The sequence below is a fragment of the Styela clava genome, chromosome 3, assembly GCF_964204865.1.
Source record: "Styela clava chromosome 3, kaStyClav1.hap1.2, whole genome shotgun sequence".
Classification (NCBI taxonomy): domain Eukaryota; kingdom Metazoa; phylum Chordata; class Ascidiacea; order Stolidobranchia; family Styelidae; genus Styela; species Styela clava.
The window spans coordinates 11,243,273-11,263,576 of NC_135252.1; the positions used below are offsets into that span (position 1 = coordinate 11,243,273).

Here is a 20,304-nt window from a genome sequence, read left to right on the forward strand (position 1 = left end):
GATGTAACTTTTCTGCCCAAACGTTTGCGAGTTCTTTTAAACACCTAGCTAGAGGATCTAGCTTATTTTATATACTTTTAATTATATAAATTTTCTGCCTTCATTGCCCAGTCCCGTATAACTATTGAAGAGGGTCTACAGTGACATATCTTTCTCAGTGGCATGCCGTTATATTCGAAACAGAAAAAGTGAAGTTAAACAGAGCCACGTCATGATAACAAGATGATATATAATAATACGCAACAAGCACTTACCCTATTGGACAGATCCGTTGTTGCTTTCAACCATTCAATATCAGTTCTAGATTCACGGCAAGCAATAATATAACAAAAAAATGTATATGACGCTGAAACATATCCGTTTTCTCGCTGTATCATTCTACATGTTGTAAGGTAGTCACGCTGACTGTTTGCTTCTAGAGCGGTAATAATGTAGGATGAGAAAGATTTTCAAGACGAAATGCATCCTTATGTTTCTGGTTACCATCCATGTCTTTTACCCAGCCAATATAATGCAATTATGGACGATTGTGACAAGGTAAGTTAGCTGATGTGACATACATGTATCATGTAAGTGTTAATAGTTCTGACCGAAAGAGACTGCACTCAACAACTCAAGAAACAGGCTGCACAGTATGCATGTAAGTGAACTATTATGTCACGGTTGTTCTGAACCGTCTCAGTTTATATTGACTACCTTCTACAATGGTTCATAGTCATTGGCATTATTTGCAACACACAGGTATCGATGTCCTCATCGAAACACATTCCATGACTCGAAAGTTATTTCACAAGCATTGCAAGATTTCACGACAAGCGATGCGAAATACAAATTGCCAGAAGATGACGACAGTTGTGAAGGTGAGTGTAACTTATGTTGACGTGCTTTGGCGGTAAAATGAGAAAAGGGTTCAAGAAAACGTTGGTGTCATGACCTTGTACGCCGAACCAAAAATGAAATATAATTTTACATCGCGAAACAACCAATGTATGGGCAAGTAGAGAATTGAATCGGTCAAGTAAGCCATTTTATAAACTACCCACGACCACACCTGCCATGCACAAACCAGCTTTAATCAAAATTATTTATATTAACAGTGAGATCAATGGGATGTTTCCAATCTTTGCCTAAACTATTTGTACCGGATGTTGTATCAATTCGTCTTACACCGAACAGATGTTTTAATTTCTGTAACGAAATGTAAGTAAAATGACATCCAGATATATGTTGAAACTTATAATACAGTACTTTAGTATATAAATATTTTGTATCGCCAGTCTCATTTAATTCACATTTTATGAAAATCGTTAAATTATAGTCGTTTTTATTTCAACTGTACCGATCAAGCATACTACGTGCTTTCACTGATCAAGTAAACAAAAATACGCTGGAAGAGAAACTGGAATTTTTTTTTGTATATGTTTTTATGTGATAGATTGTCGTCATCCACTCCAATAGTGTAATAATAATATGTCAGTGCCATACAACAAATGTTTCATCTGATTTGAAAGAAATCGATAGGATTATTTCGAAATAATTAATTGTTGGACACAAAGTGAACAAACATATGGATCGTTTTGCCGGGTTGATTCTTGATTGTAACTGTTGGAAAGAATCGCTTTTCTACTCGACTGTTGTAACGAACGCTAATAAATTAACCGAACTTAAAGATGTAAGAAGTCGCTAAAAATGTAGGCTATTTCTTTCATTTTTCTGAATCCTACTTGACATGACATTTCTACCAAAATTTTGTTTTAACCCACGGAAACACTGTTTGCACTTTATTCTGTCATGCCTGATTGTCGACTTTATCACTATCGGTAAACCCGTTCTCAACTTATAAATGCGCCCAAGTTTGTGCCCATATATATCTGAGAAATGCTTCGTTGTTTTTCAGAGGAATGCTGTACGCTTCTTTGTACAATGGTCAAACGTGTTACTGTGGAGAAAACTTTTTAGGTGTTGCACTGCTCACAATGTCACAGGACTGTAAAATAAAATGTTCCGGCGATGGATTTAAGTATTGCGGCGGGAAACAAAGTTCCCAAGTTTATATGATCACCAACTGCAACAAAGGTGATCCAAAATATATTTGGTTTAATACGATTACTGAAATTTTGTAATAGCTATTTTAAAAAGCATATTATTGTATTGAGGTTATTGCCCTAAATATAAAATTTATCCAGTCTTGCATTGAAGTTATATTCCTTTGGAACGTAAATTACTATTGTAATTTTATCTCAAAACCCATTTGCAGTGATGAAAAATGAAATATTAGAAGGCTGTTTAGTCAGAACAAAGAATGATTTATTCAATCAAGAAGAACCACTGGACAAAGATGATTGCATAAAGATATGCGGAAAGGCGGGATTCACTGTCGCAGTGCCGGCAAAGAAGTGTGTCTGTGGTTATCGACAAAATGTGTAAGAATAGTCTGATAGTACTCCTATAGTTAGGATTACCCGGACTAACTCCGCCATAACCGAGACGTATGGTAAGCCTACGTATAGCCATGAAACCTTTGATGTATTTCACATGTAAAATACATTGTTTTAAAATTTAAATTTATAAGGTGCTGATTGTATTGACAGATAACTTTGTAATTGTCCTATGATCCAGGATATACGAGTGGTTATGACCTTGCCCCGGGCAAAAACTCAAATAAATTTTACAGTTTTCTATAAATTTAACTCATTTTATAACAACATTGAATATTTCATTTAGGAAAACCAACAGTAAAGGACAGGCTTGTGTCCGGGGAACTCCGTACAGAACACTTGCCCCTGATTCCAAATGTGATAACAAGACATTGCTTCCAGCTGGGACGAACCCTCCAATTGCCCTCGCTAGTTTCCCGGGATCTGGTAATACTTGGTTTCGTCAGATGATTGAAACAGCAACAGGTGTATATACAGGAAGTGTATACGACGAAGAACTGATTTTCGCCCATGGTGAGTGTAGCGAATGAACTTTTCGAATCATTTATTGGACACGAAATGGACACATGGATCGTTTTGTCATTTTGTATTTTTCTTCTTCTTGTGAAAAACAACCTTTTTCATTAACTACGGGATCAATGCTTTGAATTTTAAATTTCTGTGTGATAACGTATTCAAAATAATAAAATTCGCACCGTGACGTGGGTTTCGAGACCGCATTTCAGCGACTGCTTTCTTGTTATTATTAATTGGAAACGAACAAATATTGGTTATGCACCAAATCATATGAAAATATCTGAGATTGTTCAACCATTCACTATGATGAAATACAACAGTCAAGGCTGCAAGTTTGCATAGAATTCGTGTTTTATTCTATTTCTTGTAACCGTATGACGTCGCGAGACTTAATAAAATGAGACAAAGAGAGCATATATGGCAATTATGTAATATCATTAACTTACGCGAAACACGAAAATATCGGAAAGTCAACAATTTTAAAGTCAATGGAGTGAATGAAAGATATAATGTGAACTATTTTTCGAGAAGGTCGTCTAAATTTCCCCAGATGAACAACGACTTTTCAACTGTGCTTGGCAGTGTCTTTATTTGATTTAATCTTTAAATGTTCTATATATACTTCAAATTTATGGTGCATACATATGTATATATATAAATATATGAAATCATTTTTGCAGGTTTCATCGGAGAACGCTTGCCTGCTGATTCTGGCAAAACAGTTGTTATTAAAGATCATGTTCTTCATTCGTTAGATGCATTCAAATATAAATCAGCAATATTACTTATCCGTGATCCTTATGATGCTATTTTAGCAGAATACAACAGATTCAGGACATTAGGCCATGTTGCGTCTGTAAGTGACGAGATGTTGAAATCCAGAGGTGAGATAACATAACAGTAATGTTTTAAAAACTTCGAGATGTTCATATTTTCTTGTGTATTACTCACCTGATGCATGCATCCTTACCACCGAATATTACGATGCAACATCAGTACGCCTTCACTGCATTATCACATATTTGATATATAATAATGTTAGCCCTCTTGAGTTTTTTTTCTGCAGATTTTCATTTATTTGTCAACCGGAAAGCAACTACATGGAAGAACACATATAGTAAAATTATCCGAAGAGTACCTCGACTGTTACCAGTTTACTTCGAAGACAGTGTCAAGGACGCGGTAACGCAAATTCGTCGTATCTTGGATTTCTTACCGGAATCATCATTTATTCACGGACCGGACTTGGAGACCCGTCTCCAATGTTTGGAAGTGGATGTACACAGCAAATTTAAACGTCCAAAAAGAAGTTTGATTTTTGACCCTTTCTCCCAGGATTTGAAACGGAAGATTAATGATAATATAAGAGGCCTCAGACAGGAGCTAGAAAGAGTTAATATTTCGACTATGCCGAAGTACGAAAGACAAGGCGTCGAGAAGAAATTCGGTGGAAAATCATCTGATAGAGGACAACGTAACAGACAGTTACAGAAAATAAGAATAAACGCCAAAGACAAAAATGGGGCTTAACAAAATATTTAAGCATGTTTTGCCACACACATTACAGTGTAAAAAACGATCAACATTCGGAATAGAAATACAACAGAATAAAAAAAATGCGTTCGTGTTTATGATGAGAAATAGGTTTGGTGTGGATAATTTATTGTGGTCCTTCCAGTGTCCGCCATCTTGGTACACATACTTCTGGAGCGCCGAAAATTTATCTCAAATTTGGCCTTTTTACCAATTAATTAGCAATATATTCAAAAATATCGACTGTTTCAGAATTACTTCGAATAGTCAGTATGATGTTCTCAAAAATAATCAATATAAGGTGAAGTAAACGGAAATCTACAATATGTTTTCGCGAAGAATGTTGAATAAGGTGAAAGAAAGGTACGAATCATGCTTTTTATAAATACAAGCATATCGAAATCGTTAGAAATGTAATACCTATCCACATTTTCAGGTAGAACGTCGCCTTAATTGTCTTTTTATATATTGGAATAGCTACCCGGTTCATCATGAACGCCGCAGGTGACCAATGTAAAACGAATACCCATAGTTGTCACAATTCTCTTACACATGATTGACACAAACGATATCGGACTACCTTATCTGCTAACGCTGAGATTTGACTTATATTATTCCATTGGTAGTACGGATGACAAACCTTTTCTGTAATACACATTTCTAACAATTGGGTGAATTTCTATGACATCACTCGAATAAACGATGAAAAAACTACAACTCAATGCAACAAAAGGAACTATATTTGAAATCAAACAACTTGTGTTATTTATAGAATTTAGCAAGTTAGGTTGAACAATAACAATTACCATAATATCATATAACTGTCGCTGTTCAACTGTTTAATACGCATTTTGTGATGCTCCGGCTTTTTCCATCGATCTTGTCATCTTCTCGAGGAAGGCTTTAGAATCTATACAATTAGCGTATTTTTTATGTTATCAACTAAAATGGCTGGTTAAAATTTCCCATGTAATTCAATTCCAATCATTATACCGTAATTTGCTGTTATTAGTCAATGCTTGGGAAGAAATGTAAGAATGATTTAAAAATAAAACAAAAGAATACTCACATCTGAAAACGCGGATTCTCACATCGTCTCCTGACATTGACTGCAAAATCTTTGAAGGAACGGATCCGGCCTCCATACTTTCCAATCTAACAGCGTTCTGAACAAATCATGATTTCTTTGAACTGAATTCTATATTTTAATAGCTCTAGTATTTTATGGAATCGAGAGACCAAATCTTTTTCAAACGATTAGATTGGTCCTCTTCATATCAGCAACCTTCTTTGTACTTTTAGATTTAACACAGTCAAAACAGTTATGACATTTTTGATTATTCTCATCAACGACTCAACGAGGTTTGAAATTCGACAATTACTACATTGAGAGCGAAAGGGTTTGTCACAATTCCATTGATACTTTCTAAAAGAAGCTTACAAAAAAAATACAAGTCGGAAAGTGAATGAATTTTGTGGTATCCTGGATTGGCACCTGAAATGTTATCGAATTGGTTCGAGATTGATAGATTCCAATTTTTAAATTTGGGGAATAATTTAGGATAGTGCGTATTGAAAAGTTGTTTTCATCAATTGAAGTCTCACAGTATGACAAAGGGTCTTTATTCAAATTCCGAAAATTGTAGGCAGCCTATGTAGCAGGCAAATTACAATTTATCTTACATTTCTCGCATCTTCAAATCAAAAAGCAATGAATATTTTAATTTCTGTGTTTTCTACGTCGAAATGACACAGTTTAGAATATATAGGACATTCCATATTGACAATGTAGTTTTAGATTGTATTCAAAATATTCTAGCAATCTCGCTTGGAACCACAATCGATGTAAAATGTCGACAATTTTTCTGAATTTTATGAAGCTTTCCAACTCACTTCTACATTTGTTGCAAAATCTCCTTTTATTTCAACTCCTATAATCACTCCAGCTTTAGTCGGTGGATGTATAATTTCACTGGGTACAACACCCCCAACGACAAATCCGTGTGCTGAAACGGCCGACTGAATCTGCAAATGAACAACAACTTATATAAGAACTTATATACAACTTTTATAGGAAATCATATATGGTTAGGGAGTAGGGATGGAAAATTTGGAATATCAATCAACTCCACACGTGAAAGGTAGGAAATAAATGCCGGTTAAAATATCGTGAAAAACATTTTCAATTTATAGTTAACTTTGCTTATGAGAACTTGCCAGGTGATGTTTTTAAAAAGTGTTCGTAAAAGATTCGGAAATTAACTCTCGGAAAGAATTTCCCTGAAAAACAGTGTTTTTTCTTACTATCCTACTATATCTAGCCCTGCTATTTACCTTTGAAAGCACCATATCTGTCAATTGCTTTGCCTCGCTGGATTTCACGTTCGTCATTGATGGCCTATTTAAAATAATGGATTATTAGATCTCCCATAGTTTTCGATGCATTGTTGCAAGTATTCCCTCTTTGCGTGTGATAAACATAGTATTAATGGAGGTTTAAATTTGTTTGTTCGTACAATGATAGTCTTAGGGTTGATAACATAGCTATCTATATAATTGCCAATTTGATATTATTCCGAAATAAGTCTTGCTTCACCCTAATTTCATATATATTCAGTTGATACTGGCATCTCAGTGGTTTCCCGCAAATTTGCTCCGGGATGAGTCTCATCTACTTGTCAGTGAGTGCGCTTGCTTACAGATTTGATTTATCAAAAAATGAATCAAATACTTTGAAATGTCTACTAATAAATAATTGTATGAAAATTATAGAAATGCACATACACAAAAGAGACGGGTTGTCCTCCAACAGTTAAATATTGCAAATACATGGTAAACATCACTTCGCCTGTTATAATAGCTCCACTGAACTGATTGGTTGATCCGGGACTGGGAGGGGGCTGAGCTGGATTGATGACTGGTCCAAAGCCTTGGGAAGACGATTGGAAGTAAAGAAAGATGAATGATTAGGAACTGTGGAATTGTTTCAAAAACCTATCGTCGTTTTTGTATACCAGATGTATTCATCATTCGATGACTTATTAGAGTGATTTCATATATGAAAATCAGTACAAAGTTCCTTTATGTCACTAATTACTATGATAGTCCAAACAAGCAACTTTTACTAACTAGGTCGTAAATTTATTGTCAAATAATTAATTATTTTGCTGCAATTAGGACAAATTGCGGTTAAAAAGTAATTTCGATAACCTGATTTTTTATAATACAGTTTTCCCGATTATTATTCCAATTTTGTTCATACCAAACGATTAGTTATCTATATACAAATAACAACCTAAGTTACGGCCATTGGTAAATAGTCAATACGAAAAAATTGAGACCCAAACAACCATTGTACCCGACCAATAAAACAACATAGAACTAAATCGTTTCAATTTTGTCGTTTAATATTTTCAATTTAACCATTCGAACATACGGTTGGTCATCGGTATGAATTAATCAATAATAATCACTCACTTTTCACTTTAAATATTCTGACATCAAAAGGAATATTCCATGCTGTAACTCCATTCTTAACCCCAGCGCTTGTAACTTTACCCTCATTCAAATCTATCACTTCAACTAACCCTCCTTCATCCTGAAATGAAAAATTGTTCGTCAGATGTTGTGGTTACTAAACGAACTTATGTCAGGAATGTGGACGAAGCGTACGCGTAGATCGTTTTGTTATGATGTTTTTAGTTGTTCTTTTGGTATTTTTTTTTGTCGTTATGAAAAAAAATCGTTTTTTACATCAACTACTGCACCAATTGCTTTGACATTTTCAGTGGTTAAAGATTGTATTTTATGCAACTTAGAAACGTTCTGTGATGACTTCTCCAAAATTAACAAAAAGTAGTTGTAGCGGTTCTGCGACCTCTCTCGTGCCACGCGAAAGACTTTTTTCACCGTACCGTACGTACAGTAGACTAGGTCAAGTAGATATGTACTGTATAGGGTACGGTATACTACTGCTTTGTTTTGGCCTTCGTATCCATATATATATTTGAGCATTGTTCTTTTGCTGATAACTACCCACGACTCTGACAACAAAGTCCGCGTTATTTGCAAAACGACACCAGTCCCGAATTCTGTTTGAAAAAATTTTGAATCCGGCTTTTGAGTCAACAGAAATTTCCTACTCGCGAGCTTAAACTTGGCCACGTAGCCTAAACTTTTGCCGCATACAACCCTTTTTTAATTGTCTGTTGATGATGCTAAGCCAACTTGAATTCTTTTTTAGTTTCCATCAAAATTTTTTGACTTCAATTACCCCAAATAGAAGTATAAATTCCGGCGAATTTCAAAGTTCTGCTTCGGCTCCGACTCCGAGAAGTTTGAAAATGTAACCTCGGCTTCGACTCCAATATTAAAGAAAAAATACAAAACTCCCAACTTACAGCCTACAGTTATGATTATATTCTCAAAAGTATACACAAGCTGCTTGTTGATAGATAATTGACAAATCAGAGGCTACACCGTATGCAAATCTAAATTAAAAGAATTGCATTTGAAACGATTGATGTACTATTTACTTAGCTTTACATTAGAACTCACAGTTGTAATTCCAGCATAGTAAGCTGCCAAGCAGAGGTTTGAATAGACTGCAAATATGTTATCTGTTCCTCCATAAATGTATGTCTGGGGTTGCACGCACGAAGAATCGCAAAGGCAAACTTTCGTTTTTGGTGAAATGTCATAACCGGTATCTTGGCAAGGACAGGGCTCTCCTGAAGGGGGGCGATGAAAAATTGACATTAAAATAACAATCAATATTTTTCCTCGTGAAATGTTTTCAAAAACAAACATTTTAGACGATATTTATCCACAATCACCTGCATTTGCTGTAAACATGGTTTTTGCAGGTTTGATATGTTCTATCCAATTGATAACTCGACTAATTGATTTGGAATATAATGAATTTACGTCCTGATCAACATATAGAACCCAACGCACATGAAATACAGTAAGTTGTGTTGAACCCAGTGGCGTATCTAGGGTATGGCAGCCATGGGCGTCGTTTGAATTGGGGCGCGAATGGGGTAAAAAGTTTTAATCTAAAATGTTTCGATAAAATAATTTCAAACCGGAAATAACTTAAACTCGAATTTCTGCTTAAATAATAACGTAGAAGTATCTCAATTCAACAACAGTCGTTAAAATTTATAATCAACGATCAAGGGGGTGCATTTTCAAACTTTGCCAGGGGCGCTATTTCACGTAGATACGCCACTGGTTGAACCATGGCCTCTTATCCTTGAAATTGAAATTTATTATTTAATTTTTACATTGAAACTGGATGGTTGCTACTTTTTGAATCTTTATTAGTATCTAGGTGCACTACAGATTTAATGATCGTTATGTTATGCGAAAATTAGGTCTTGGGAGCCCAGATTTGTAATTCACAACAAATACAGATATACCTTGTGGCGTTTGCATGGGCGGAGTTTGCATGAGAGACGGTTTATCCTCTATCGCCTTATACACGCTATCCATGAATTGAGGTTCGGCTGTAATATAAGTATGAAATACTGATTTAGCAATGTGCAGATATTTAGTAAAGATAAAAGTATACTGGGGTATTTAAATTAATAAATGGTCAGAGCTAGGTAAGCTGTATCCAACGCTTTCTCTATCACAACTCCATGATAGTATTCACTTTGAAATTTTAATGGTATTAACTATCAACAGAAAAAAAATGAACAAAACAGAGACGGAGCAGAAATGATTACAATACATTGTAGCGTTCCGATATAAATAGTAGTAAACGCTCGAGACACCAGCCGAGATTGTGCGATAAAGTTTTTAGTAGATTGCATCAAAAGCTATCAGGATAATTATTTTCTTTCGTCGCAACTTCTCTGTTATCGTCCCATATAAACATTTTTTTTTGACAAACTGGAACATTATTTCACTTGTACGTATATAAGATAGATTGCTAATTTTTAATCAAGTCTGAAAAATCTTTTAAAATATATCGAGAGAAGCATATCTGATCAATAGTATCGCATTCAAGGATAGAAATTTCATACAATGTAAATCTGGTTTAAGTTATAAATTAAATGCATTACATGTCAAGTTTAAACAACTCGGAATACTAATTGACGATCGAATACAAGCTGTCAAAAACATACGTTTTATTTCTTGGATACTGACACCAACACCTTCAGACGCCATTCTGGATTCTACCATATTAGACACCGAAGTCCATTGGCCGTTCGATGACGTAAAAACAGCAGCATTTTTTGTGGGTGTCCCTTTCGTCTCAAATTTCATATTGACGTAACTAACGTCCGCATGCTGTAATCAGTCGAAAAAGAATAAAGTTACCGTAAATTTTGGTTTCATGACACTATGAAATAAAAGCATGACCACGAACATATAACAAAATATTTTTTGACGTATCTCCGTATTTCTAATCTATAATATTATTTTTGGACACGTAGTGGGCATAGCGATCGTTTCAATATTATGTTGTTGTTCTTGTTCTTTGACACTTTTTGGACACCTAGTGGAAAATCTAAAAAGTCGCTTTTCTCTTTGATTACTGTACCAATTGCTCTGAAATTTTCAGTGGTTACAGATAAAAATTTTCTCCAGAAGGCTATTACTTTTATTTATTTCAAATATTTCTGTTAGCTCTGTGAGATTTTTTTTTGTTTGCTATGACGTCACCGAACGTTCTGCCGGCATCGGACGCCATTTTGTGTCCGACTGTACTGCTTCGCTTGGTGTGAATATATTTGTAGACTGTGATCTGACGGTACGGTAAACCGTACTGTACTGCGAACAGACGTGTCCATATATTTTGGCGTAGCTCTCTTGTTATTGTATGTCTTCGTATATACTTCAACCATGCATCCAAAAATAGGAAAAGCCCTTATTCTATCCCAAATTTGTCATAAATCGAACTTAATTTGACCGTTATGTTTAGATATTTTTATATTTGTAAAATTTAGTTTATTCTATTTCGTTTTCAAAATACTATGAAAAACTTACTTCAACAGTTTCCACTTCCATGCTGGTGATATCGTTTGGTGTCAAAGCACCTTCTGCGCTCTGAAATTGATCGGAGTCTCCCATGGATGAAAACACCGACCTTCCTCCTGCTTGAGCTGTTGACTTCAGTTTTGTCGTTACTACTGTTTTTGGTTCAGCAGCTGTGAATCCTAGAATGTTTACCTCGTCTACCTCCACGCCTTCATCATGGAATGCTGACCTCATCTGTTGATAAGAATGACACAATATGAATCTGACTGTGCCTTCGTTAAGAATTAGTCGAACTACGTCCAGTTTTCAATGTATATTCTATGTTTATAACGTAAAATTATGCCATTTCGTACCATTTAGTATGCCATTTCGTACCATTTAGTGACATCCTCAAATTTAACGTGGAATTATTAAATGCACTCACTCTTGAAGACAAGGTTTTCTTCAGTGCTTGTGATTTTTCTGAATTGGGGTCGTTGTAGTCATCAGACCACGTCACCATTTCACCATCCAGTTCCTCCATTTGAAGGTCTCCCTGGAACTGCGGTATTGACATGTTGTATGATGATCCATAGTTTCCAGATGTTACTGTGAAATTATTGAATAATAAACTGTAATAGGAGTAAATTTATGCATCATAATATAAAAACGATCTCAGTCACTGCAAGGTATACTTGAATATGCTTTAGAATTGCCCAATAAATAAATCTATTGCAATACCCATGTGTCCACAAGTATATATAAACATGCGTATCAGCGTACACTCTAGCGAGTTATTTGTATATATGCACTACACTACAGTGCCGAAGTTTTTTTGCGCTGCTTCAACTTATTGATCGAAGAATCCCTTGACATTATTTTACGTCGGCCCGAACTAATAGTGTAACAAGTAAAATTTTATCTACTTACTTAAAATTGCCCAATAAATAAATCTATTGCAATACCCATGTGTTCACAAGTATATATAAACATGCGTATCAGCGTACACTCTAGCGAGTTATTTATATATATGCACTACAGTACACTACAGTGCCGAAGTTTTTTTGCGCTGCTTCAACTTATTGATCGAAGAATCCTTCGACATTATTCTACCTCGGCCCGAACTAATAGTGTAACAAGTCAAATCTTATCTACTTACCCATAACTATGGCAACCAATGAAACAATGCACAGTAACACTCCTGATGCAAGGACAATTTTTTTGGTGTTGTTGGGTGGCGGTGAAGCTGGCGCTTTACGTTTCATATCACCTGGAAAAATTATTAAATTACAACTGTGTGACATAAAATTCATAACCACAACAGACTACAGACCCAGAATCTTACCTCCTCCGCCAGTGGTGGCCATTTTTGATTTTTGCTTCGACTTCTGACCGTCAGGCCCAGAGGAAGCTGTTGGCATTCCATGTTCCATATCGCCTTTTGGCGAACGATCCATATTTATGAGTCGGATATCGTGTTTCTTTGATAGAAGTTCTCTCTTTTATGCGCTACAATAATTCAAATTACTAAATACTAAGAATGTCTAAATTAATCGATGGGTAAAATTCAAATACAAAAAGCGATGAAACACCGGGGGTCATGTAATGAAATATTTTGTATGCACATATATCGGTGATATTTCAGAATTCTATATCTTGGTTAAAAACTCGCTTCTCGAATAAGTTGACACAAACTAACCTGCAAATGCCAGTGACTTAACCAATTCTTTTTAATGAGGCCTGTAGTAATCTACTCAGGTAAACTGAAGCAAAATCGAAGACAGTCGCTGAATTATGTAAATACTTTGCTATCTTGATTCCTAATTATTTACACGGGCTGTCCTTATATGATCGGCTGTCCTGATTATATCGTGCGCTTTGCCACAGCATACTACCGCACCAGTTAGTAATTTTTCTTCAGTTTTTAGCAACTGCCGGCTGTCATATTATTGAGGCGATTCGGTTGAAAGTTTTGTCTTGAAAAATTTATTCGCTTTAAGAATTGATACTGTATACTACCATTTATTATAATATAATTTGATTTTAAACCGTTTAAATATATTTAATTAGATTAGCTGTTACGAATTCATAGCCTACAATAATTATAGATGAGTTCCAAGAAGATTCTGGCAACGATTGAAACAGTTTATAACAGTGTGTGTTACGTCATATTGAAGATCGTTTATATTCACCGCCTTGTCGCCATTGGCGTTGTGTACAACTCGTTAAGTATGTCGCATAGTGTGAAGTTGACTTAGCTCAGATGTACGAACAAAAGATGACGAGATTTTAAGAAGTTAATATACAGATGCCATACGTAATGATAAGGTAAGTTAATAGCACATTTACTTGTTCTAATATGATGATAAGACTCCAATGTAACCTAGAAAACAGAAAAGCGCCGCGACTTTTCCGACCGGCCACTAGTTCCGGACCATAGAGAAGTTGTAGGGTAGTAGACCGTAACCGAAATGATTTTGGATGCTTCATTGTTCGTTTCTAAATTTCGTGATCCCCATCGTTTGGAACATGCATCATTGGTGACTTGGACCAATGAGCATATATACGAGTGGAAACTTCCAAATATTTGCTCATTAATCCATTGTGCCCCGCATTTTTTACGTCGTCCAGCTAAATGGTTCGTTGCATACGGAGAAAGCATCTCGCTCGCTGCAAAAATCCTTCGCTTCGGCCGCGCCGGGTGCGAAATTGGCCATATAGAGGCTTTTAATTTTTCGATTCGTGTTCGGTTTTGGGTTTCGAAGTATGGTACGTTGAAAGCATACTAACTATGAGCATATTCTTATTGGGAATGCATATATATTAGGCAGAAAACGTAGCTATAGCACAGAATATGAAGTCAGGTGCGGTTATTTCTAATTATAGCATTGGATTTAGGTACATATTTATCCAGGGGAAAGCAATGGCGATAAGAAGGCCTAAATGTATGGCGAACCAAGGCTTCTCACAATCATAGTTTATAAGGTGCTCCATACGAATCCCCAGGGCTCCCCTATTTTGAATTACTCTGTCAGTCTGGAACATCTTGACATTAAAAACGGAGACAAAAATTCGAAGAATAGCAGGGAATCGGCTTTCCTCTCCACCTGGGTAAATATGTTAACCCCATCCTATATCAATGAATACAATGCCCCACGTCCCCGTTTACATGGGTCGCTTTCCGTTTGAGAAACTTTTTCATGCGAAACTTCTTCCACAAAAAAGCAGCATCGTCGTTTCACGGTCGCGCATTATGGTTTCGTCAAAACGATATTATTCTGTGTATTATCACTGCAGCGCAATTAACACCGCCAGACTTTTTCATCTTTACGACATGTTATCTTTTTTAGTTGGCGCTAATAATGATAAATAAGAATGCGTGATTGTTATTCAGTAACGCGCAGTAACCGTCGTTTAGGGCGTTCAAAATGAAAGAAGGGTTATAAGCTAATTTAAGGACATTCTCTTTTATTTTAATACAAATACAGGGCGTATTAAAAGCAAAATAGAATTTATTGACATAAATTTACGACGAGTTACGTAAAATTTACCGACGGCTATCGCCAACACGCAGAAACGATGAATGTGAGAATTTTTTGTTTTGTTTCATTTTTGCGCCATCATATTTTTCAATTTCTAATTTTGCGTAAATCGCGTCAACATCGTTTTTGTAAATTTAGAAACGTTGAATCAGATAAGCAAGGCATGTGAATAAGGTATTCTATGCAAATTTCCCGAGATATTGTGGAGAAATAATATTTTGACCACGTAGACCATTATTGCTGATTTATTCACGTGTTAAGTATCAGTGTTTGAAACCAAAGCTGAGTTACGTGAATACTCAACAATTTGCGGAGTTTTTTAATTATTATTTAATACGAAAGTAACACGGAAACGAAATAAAATTAAAACATAAAAATTTCAACTATCAGCTTCACAAATATCGCATCCCGGGGTCAGTAAGGATAATATTGTTCGCTCAAAATTGGGACCGTAACTGTGATACAAATCCTACACAGAAGATAAAAATCAGAATAAAATTAATTTTTGTTGTGAATGCATTCCTTAATAGTTGTCTTTAACATCTTCGCCGACATTCGTTAAAATATTCGAATAATTTTATATAAAAAAATACGATTTTGCCCACCACTAATCACGACGCATGTAAATAATCATTGAATGACAATAAAAAATCAACTTTATTAGCATTAAATTCCAAGTAAAAGTTCCACATTTCATGCATTCGATCGGCGCTACACGCGAGCGTGTTTTCGTATATATTCACCAAAACCGTCAGAGGCGAGCTACACGTAACTGTGGAATTTGGCTGTGAACGACGCATTGTTTTTAATTTATTACCCGCCTTACGCCGTCATGAATTGAACTTTTGGTGCACTGTTTTAAAACCACCGCAATAGATATGCATTCCCGATATGCATATGCTCCTAGGTAGTATGCTTTCAACGTACCATACTTCGAAACCTAAAACCGAACACGAATCGAAAAATTAAAAGCCTCAATACAGCCAATTTCACAATGGATTAATGAGCAAATATTTGGAAGTTTCCATTCATTGTATATATGCTCATTGCTTGGACTGATGATAGGATGGAAAGAGCGTATTTTGAAGTAGTATTATTTGCTTTTCCTGGATAAATATGAAATTTTCAATCCTATTTTATTGATCTTCGAAAATCCAGTAACTAAAGTTTGAAAGGAAATGGAATATATCAACGAAAATGTAAAACGATTTAACGAAAGGGGAAACGATGGCTCCCAGATAACGTCTGTATTTTTGAGATGCTGAATCGTTCCGGACACAATCCCATGGAAGTCCATGCCATTTCAATATCAAAACCCATTATTTAAGGGATTTTTAGTTTGGTGTCGATACTGGAAACTTCTCAATCAATGTAGATTGGTAAACCTTCTGTGTCGATCTTTCCGTGGTTCTGAGGGTTAGAACGTGAAGATGTTGCTCTACGAAACTATTAAAAATAACAAAAAAAAACTAGAAATTTTGCTAAGCACTCAAAAAATATCAGGCTGAATATCAGCTGAACATGCTTTTTGGTTATTTGTGGATAATTTGAAACGATTACAGTGTGAGTGCATTCTAATTTTAATCGCATAAGTATCTAGAACTTACTAAACTAGTGAATCAAATGTCTGCATTAAATGACATTGAAACGTTTTAAAATAATACTATATTTGAAAATCAGCATAAGTCGTAGAATTTAACAGGAAAATGCTAGCAGATAAAAATTAAGGAATAGTGACAGGGCGGGAGAGATAATCTCTCCTTTTACATATGTTTGGAGAGGTTACGGGCGTTTCTTAAATAAAGAATGTTAACTCTTACTGACCAATCATATTAGAGCCATATTTATATTGAACGGTCAGACGGTACCGGTATCGCAAGAGTGTCCGGACAGCTGAGCAGCATTCTCCAATAAATACTGTATGCACAATCAAAATTATATTATCACGAAGAAAAATTTACTATCATGTTATCTAAAATAGATTTTTTAACACCGCGTGGAGTTTTGGAGTTGTTGAAAATTGACCAGCATTCTTCTTTTAATTTTTCTTTGACGCCGTCCGGAACGGATTTTTTCATTAATATTTCACGAAAATATGAGTCTGTCACAGATTCATCAACAAAATTGACATTATTTTTTGTGTCCGGTAGTTTTTCCATAAATGTGTCTTTGACTCCCCGACCTTGTCTCGCATGATACACATTATTAGCGGTGTATGGTGTGTTGAAGAACAATACCGGCTTTTTTGATTTTTTCGAACTGTGCTGCTCGTCTTTTCGACCCACTTCTAGTAGGTAGAGAAGAAAGGAATCGTCAGATTTTGTTTCTACTGGCTCCTGATGCCGTAGTTTCTCTTTGTTATCCGTCTCTGGTTTAGAAAGTGGTCGATGATTTGCAATCATATCTTCTTCTGTTCTGACTTTGTCTTCGAGACTTTGCATCTTGAGGGCGAATCGTTGAACGATACCTTTTGATGAATCACTCGGTTCTTCCTTGCACGTAACGTGGTTGCATTGCTGATTTTGTATTTCTTTGTCAATGATGATTTGTGGTTTGCTTTCTTTAGGGATCCCTTTATTTTGGTCGTGAGAGATATCATACTGATTTTCATTGCGAGATTGCTTTGAGGCAACGTCTTTTATCAATTTCCACCGTTCTTGGCTGTTTTGCGAAGGGAAGGGCAATAAGGGTTTTTGTATGTGTTCTGAATCTTTGTCTCTTGTCTGCCACATTAGTCGAATAGATTTGATATGCGAAGTTGGGGCGTTCGTCTCTTCACCAGCTGAAACTCCACATTGGAAATTAGTCTTCTGTTGTCCATCTTCAGTTGTGCTGCTTGTCACCTCGGATTTTTGTTCGAAAATATCATTGTCCATTTCATCTTCATGTTCTGAAATTGTGTCCAAATCTGGAGCAAATGGACCATCATCGTCAATTTCGTCAGATTCTTCGCTACATGATGTTGAATCATCAGAGGTGGTTGAGCAATCACTGTCGGTATCTGATGCATCGCTATAAAAACCATCGCTTTTTGTCGAAAAACCAAGAGAACTTTCTGAACTAGTATCATATTTGGGCTCTTTTTTGATTTCTTCTTGCGGATCTGTTTTGCAGATTACGTCAGATTGTGGTTGTTCTTTTAATACCGACATCATATTGAATATATTTGGAGTTCTTTCCTGCATCTCCAAAGTTTTATCTCTGTCGCATTTCATAGAGTTTGTGCCATTCTTTGTGCTACTTATGCTCCGAGTGCTCGTACCATTTACGTGGCAATATGATTCTTTTTCACTAGATATATCTCGCTTCACATTAATACATTTTTTGTTTGCTTCGTTTAAAATAGTTTTTCTGCTGCTATTGTCAATAGAATATTTTTGCACGCCACAGAACGACGTTTGGTTTGGTGTATTAAATGCAGTTTTATTTTGAGTTGGAGCCATGCCGAAATCTCTTTCCAAGATCCACTGTGAATCAACGACAAAAGTCGGTTCTTCTTTTCGTGAAAACACAGCGTTTCGTACTGCCTTGTATGCACTTTTCATCGTCGATGCTTGTTGACGTGTTTATTCTAGGCCTGTATGTTGTTTCTAAAGAACAAAAAATAACAAATTAGCTAAGTTAAAACACATTTCATTAATATAAATTTTATCAAAATAAATTCTGAAAACTCTAAATTATGCGTTTAGAGATTTGTTCAATTTCAGGGGATAAACATATACGGTCTCGATAAAAGAACCGCTTTAATCCGGGTTTCTTATCAGCAACGGGAGCGTCTTATGAGATGTCGAGAGGAACTTGTTGGGAAATTTTAGATTATTAATACTTCTGATGGTTGCGTCATTGGATTTTGCTGTAGCTTCTTTATAAATATTATCCTTACTTGAATTTTGATGAAATAAACTATTATTAATACCTCAAAACTTTTCAGTAATCCCAGCGTAACAAATTACCTTCAGCTGGTTTCGATTTCACCGCATGTCCCTTGTTTGTGTGTTGTTTTCTATTCCTATCTACTACACTCCAGACCTGATACTAAATCCTACCTCATAACACTTGCTATGTGTATCAAAAATCTCCAATCACCATTCGACGTATCTAATATGTTAAGTCGTTTGAATATTTGATTTGAGCAAAAAATATATTTACGTGTGCCAATTTGCACTGATGTGCGAAATTCGGTGGATTTTGTTTCGACTGCCTCCAATGCATTAACGATGATTCTCTTTGTAGCTCCAAAATCCATCCAGCTGTGCGGGTTCCTATTTTACGAAACTACTATATTATTTTGGAGGCTGATATTACAATCTAATTGATTTTATAATATATACTCTTTTATGTTACCTTTGTCGCGTAGTGGAAAGCAATTCTTATTGTTTTATATTTTCTGAAGAACTGTGACTTGAAGTTTAAGTGCACAAAGTTTAACTAGTAAACTCCAAAATATCTAACAAAAGAAAACCTGAATATCGTTTTTTGGTATAAATGTGACGACAGGGAACTTTCTGTGCAATCCCTGAGTTACAAGTCTATTTTTCCATAAAGTCCGAAAAAAAAACTTCCCCTCAAGAGATGTCTACTCTGTACTGAGTATTTACAGCAGACTGTTCGTTTGTCAGTCGCAAAGGCGTTTCCGATCGATCAAATTCTTAAGTTATAGTCGACGGTTGCATTTTTCAAGATCCTGTTCTATCCTACTATATAACATAAATCCAGAATCCAATTTAAACTTGTGTGACTATTCAGTCACTGGAAAGAAATTTGGACCCGTTTGAAATTCTACGTCCTAATTCCACGAACAAAAAACTCGAAAAATGTGTGTTTTTGACATTTGCGATATTGCATTCGCCTGAGGCCAAAGAATATTATTCGTAATATCTCATGTCATATTTCATGTATGCTTCTTCGTATAATGCACGTAGATTTTGATAGACCATAGATCGCATATACCATCCGGGTATATATTGCTTCATTTCTTACTACCTCAAGTGGATTTTGAGAGGCCTTTGTAATTAAATCATCATAACATTGATAATTATACCTGCAGCGAATATACCACTGGCTGTTGACTAAACAAAATAACGCAGTGTTATAGGCAATTCTAAGAAAATTGCTCTGAGCTCTGTTTTAACAACTAATACAAAAGATTGTTGCCAGTTGGATGAGCGAATACACACGCGCCATCATAAAATATTGAGTATGAACCGTGCGTTTGACGGGCGGATGTGTAATGCGGTTTGGTGTTGACCTTGACTGATAGGCAACGTACTCTTTAATCTAATGTATCGAACTCCTTATTTCAGTTG

The 20,304-nt window shown here is 35.7% G+C and overlaps 3 protein-coding genes across 5 annotated transcripts; 1 reads left to right on the forward strand and 2 right to left on the reverse strand.

Moving 5' to 3' along the window:
* Window positions 1-380: 380 nt before the first annotated feature.
* On the forward strand, window positions 381-4,581 carry LOC120342474 (sialate:O-sulfotransferase 2-like). The gene is made up of 8 exons (XM_039411311.2): window positions 381-537; window positions 742-860; window positions 1,098-1,200; window positions 1,898-2,076; window positions 2,258-2,423; window positions 2,725-2,951; window positions 3,635-3,838; window positions 4,021-4,581. Exons 1-8 carry the CDS (start codon window positions 437-439, stop codon window positions 4,482-4,484), a joined length of 1,563 nt encoding a protein of 520 aa, XP_039267245.2. The 5' UTR covers window positions 381-436; the 3' UTR covers window positions 4,485-4,581.
* A 631-nt stretch (window positions 4,582-5,212) lies between these two features.
* On the reverse strand, window positions 5,213-13,364 carry LOC120342650 (uncharacterized). Of its 2 annotated transcripts, XM_078110948.1 has the most exons (14): window positions 13,156-13,364; window positions 12,802-12,965; window positions 12,616-12,726; window positions 11,902-12,065; window positions 11,487-11,711; window positions 10,622-10,787; window positions 9,911-9,997; window positions 9,045-9,217; window positions 7,965-8,085; window positions 7,272-7,416; window positions 6,822-6,885; window positions 6,381-6,512; window positions 5,557-5,653; window positions 5,213-5,397 (listed from the first exon to the last, which is right to left on the reverse strand). In XM_078110948.1, the coding sequence occupies exons 2-14, from the start codon at window positions 12,911-12,913 to the stop codon at window positions 5,327-5,329; spliced, it is 1,668 nt and encodes a 555-aa protein (XP_077967074.1). In that variant the 5' UTR covers window positions 12,914-12,965; window positions 13,156-13,364; the 3' UTR covers window positions 5,213-5,326. The 2 variants fall into 2 exon arrangements, with proteins under 2 accessions (XP_077967074.1, XP_039267505.2); XM_039411571.2 differs by lacking the exon at window positions 13,156-13,364 and having other exon boundaries at window positions 12,802-12,996.
* Window positions 13,365-16,645: 3,281 nt separating this feature from the next.
* Window positions 16,646-19,940, reverse strand: LOC120341946 (uncharacterized). 2 transcript variants are annotated; one of them, XM_039410553.2, is made up of 2 exons: window positions 18,952-19,940; window positions 16,646-18,588 (listed from the first exon to the last, which is right to left on the reverse strand). In XM_039410553.2, exon 2 carries the CDS (start codon window positions 18,541-18,543, stop codon window positions 16,942-16,944), a length of 1,602 nt encoding a protein of 533 aa, XP_039266487.2. In that variant the 5' UTR covers window positions 18,544-18,588; window positions 18,952-19,940; the 3' UTR covers window positions 16,646-16,941. The 2 variants fall into 2 exon arrangements, with proteins under 2 accessions (XP_039266487.2, XP_039266486.2); XM_039410552.2 differs by having other exon boundaries at window positions 18,915-19,939.
* Window positions 19,941-20,304: the final 364 nt, after the last annotated feature.

What these genes read in the sequence shown, in the direction of transcription:
- LOC120342474 (XM_039411311.2), top strand. Translation starts at nt 437, where the DNA reads ATGAGAAAGATTTTCAAGACGAAATGCATCCTTATGTTTCTGGTTACC. An exon ending in TTATGGACGATTGTGACAAG is followed by an intron (nt 538 to 741) that starts GTAAGTTAGCTG and finishes TGCAACACACAG; the next exon opens with GTATCGATGTCCTCATCGAA. An exon ending in TTTAATTTCTGTAACGAAAT is followed by an intron (nt 1,201 to 1,897) that starts GTAAGTAAAATG and finishes GTTGTTTTTCAG; the next exon opens with AGGAATGCTGTACGCTTCTT.
- LOC120341946 (XM_039410553.2), bottom strand. Translation starts at nt 18,543, where the DNA reads ATGAAAAGTGCATACAAGGCAGTACGAAACGCTGTGTTTTCACGAAAA.
- LOC120342650 (XM_078110948.1), bottom strand. Translation starts at nt 12,913, where the DNA reads ATGGATCGTTCGCCAAAAGGCGATATGGAACATGGAATGCCAACAGCT. An exon ending in TGGAAGTGGAAACTGTTGAA is followed by an intron (nt 10,788 to 11,486) that starts GTAAGTTTTTCA and finishes GACTGATTACAG; the next exon opens with CATGCGGACGTTAGTTACGT. An exon ending in ACTATGCTGGAATTACAACT is followed by an intron (nt 8,086 to 9,044) that starts GTGAGTTCTAAT and finishes TTTTCATTTCAG; the next exon opens with GATGAAGGAGGGTTAGTTGA.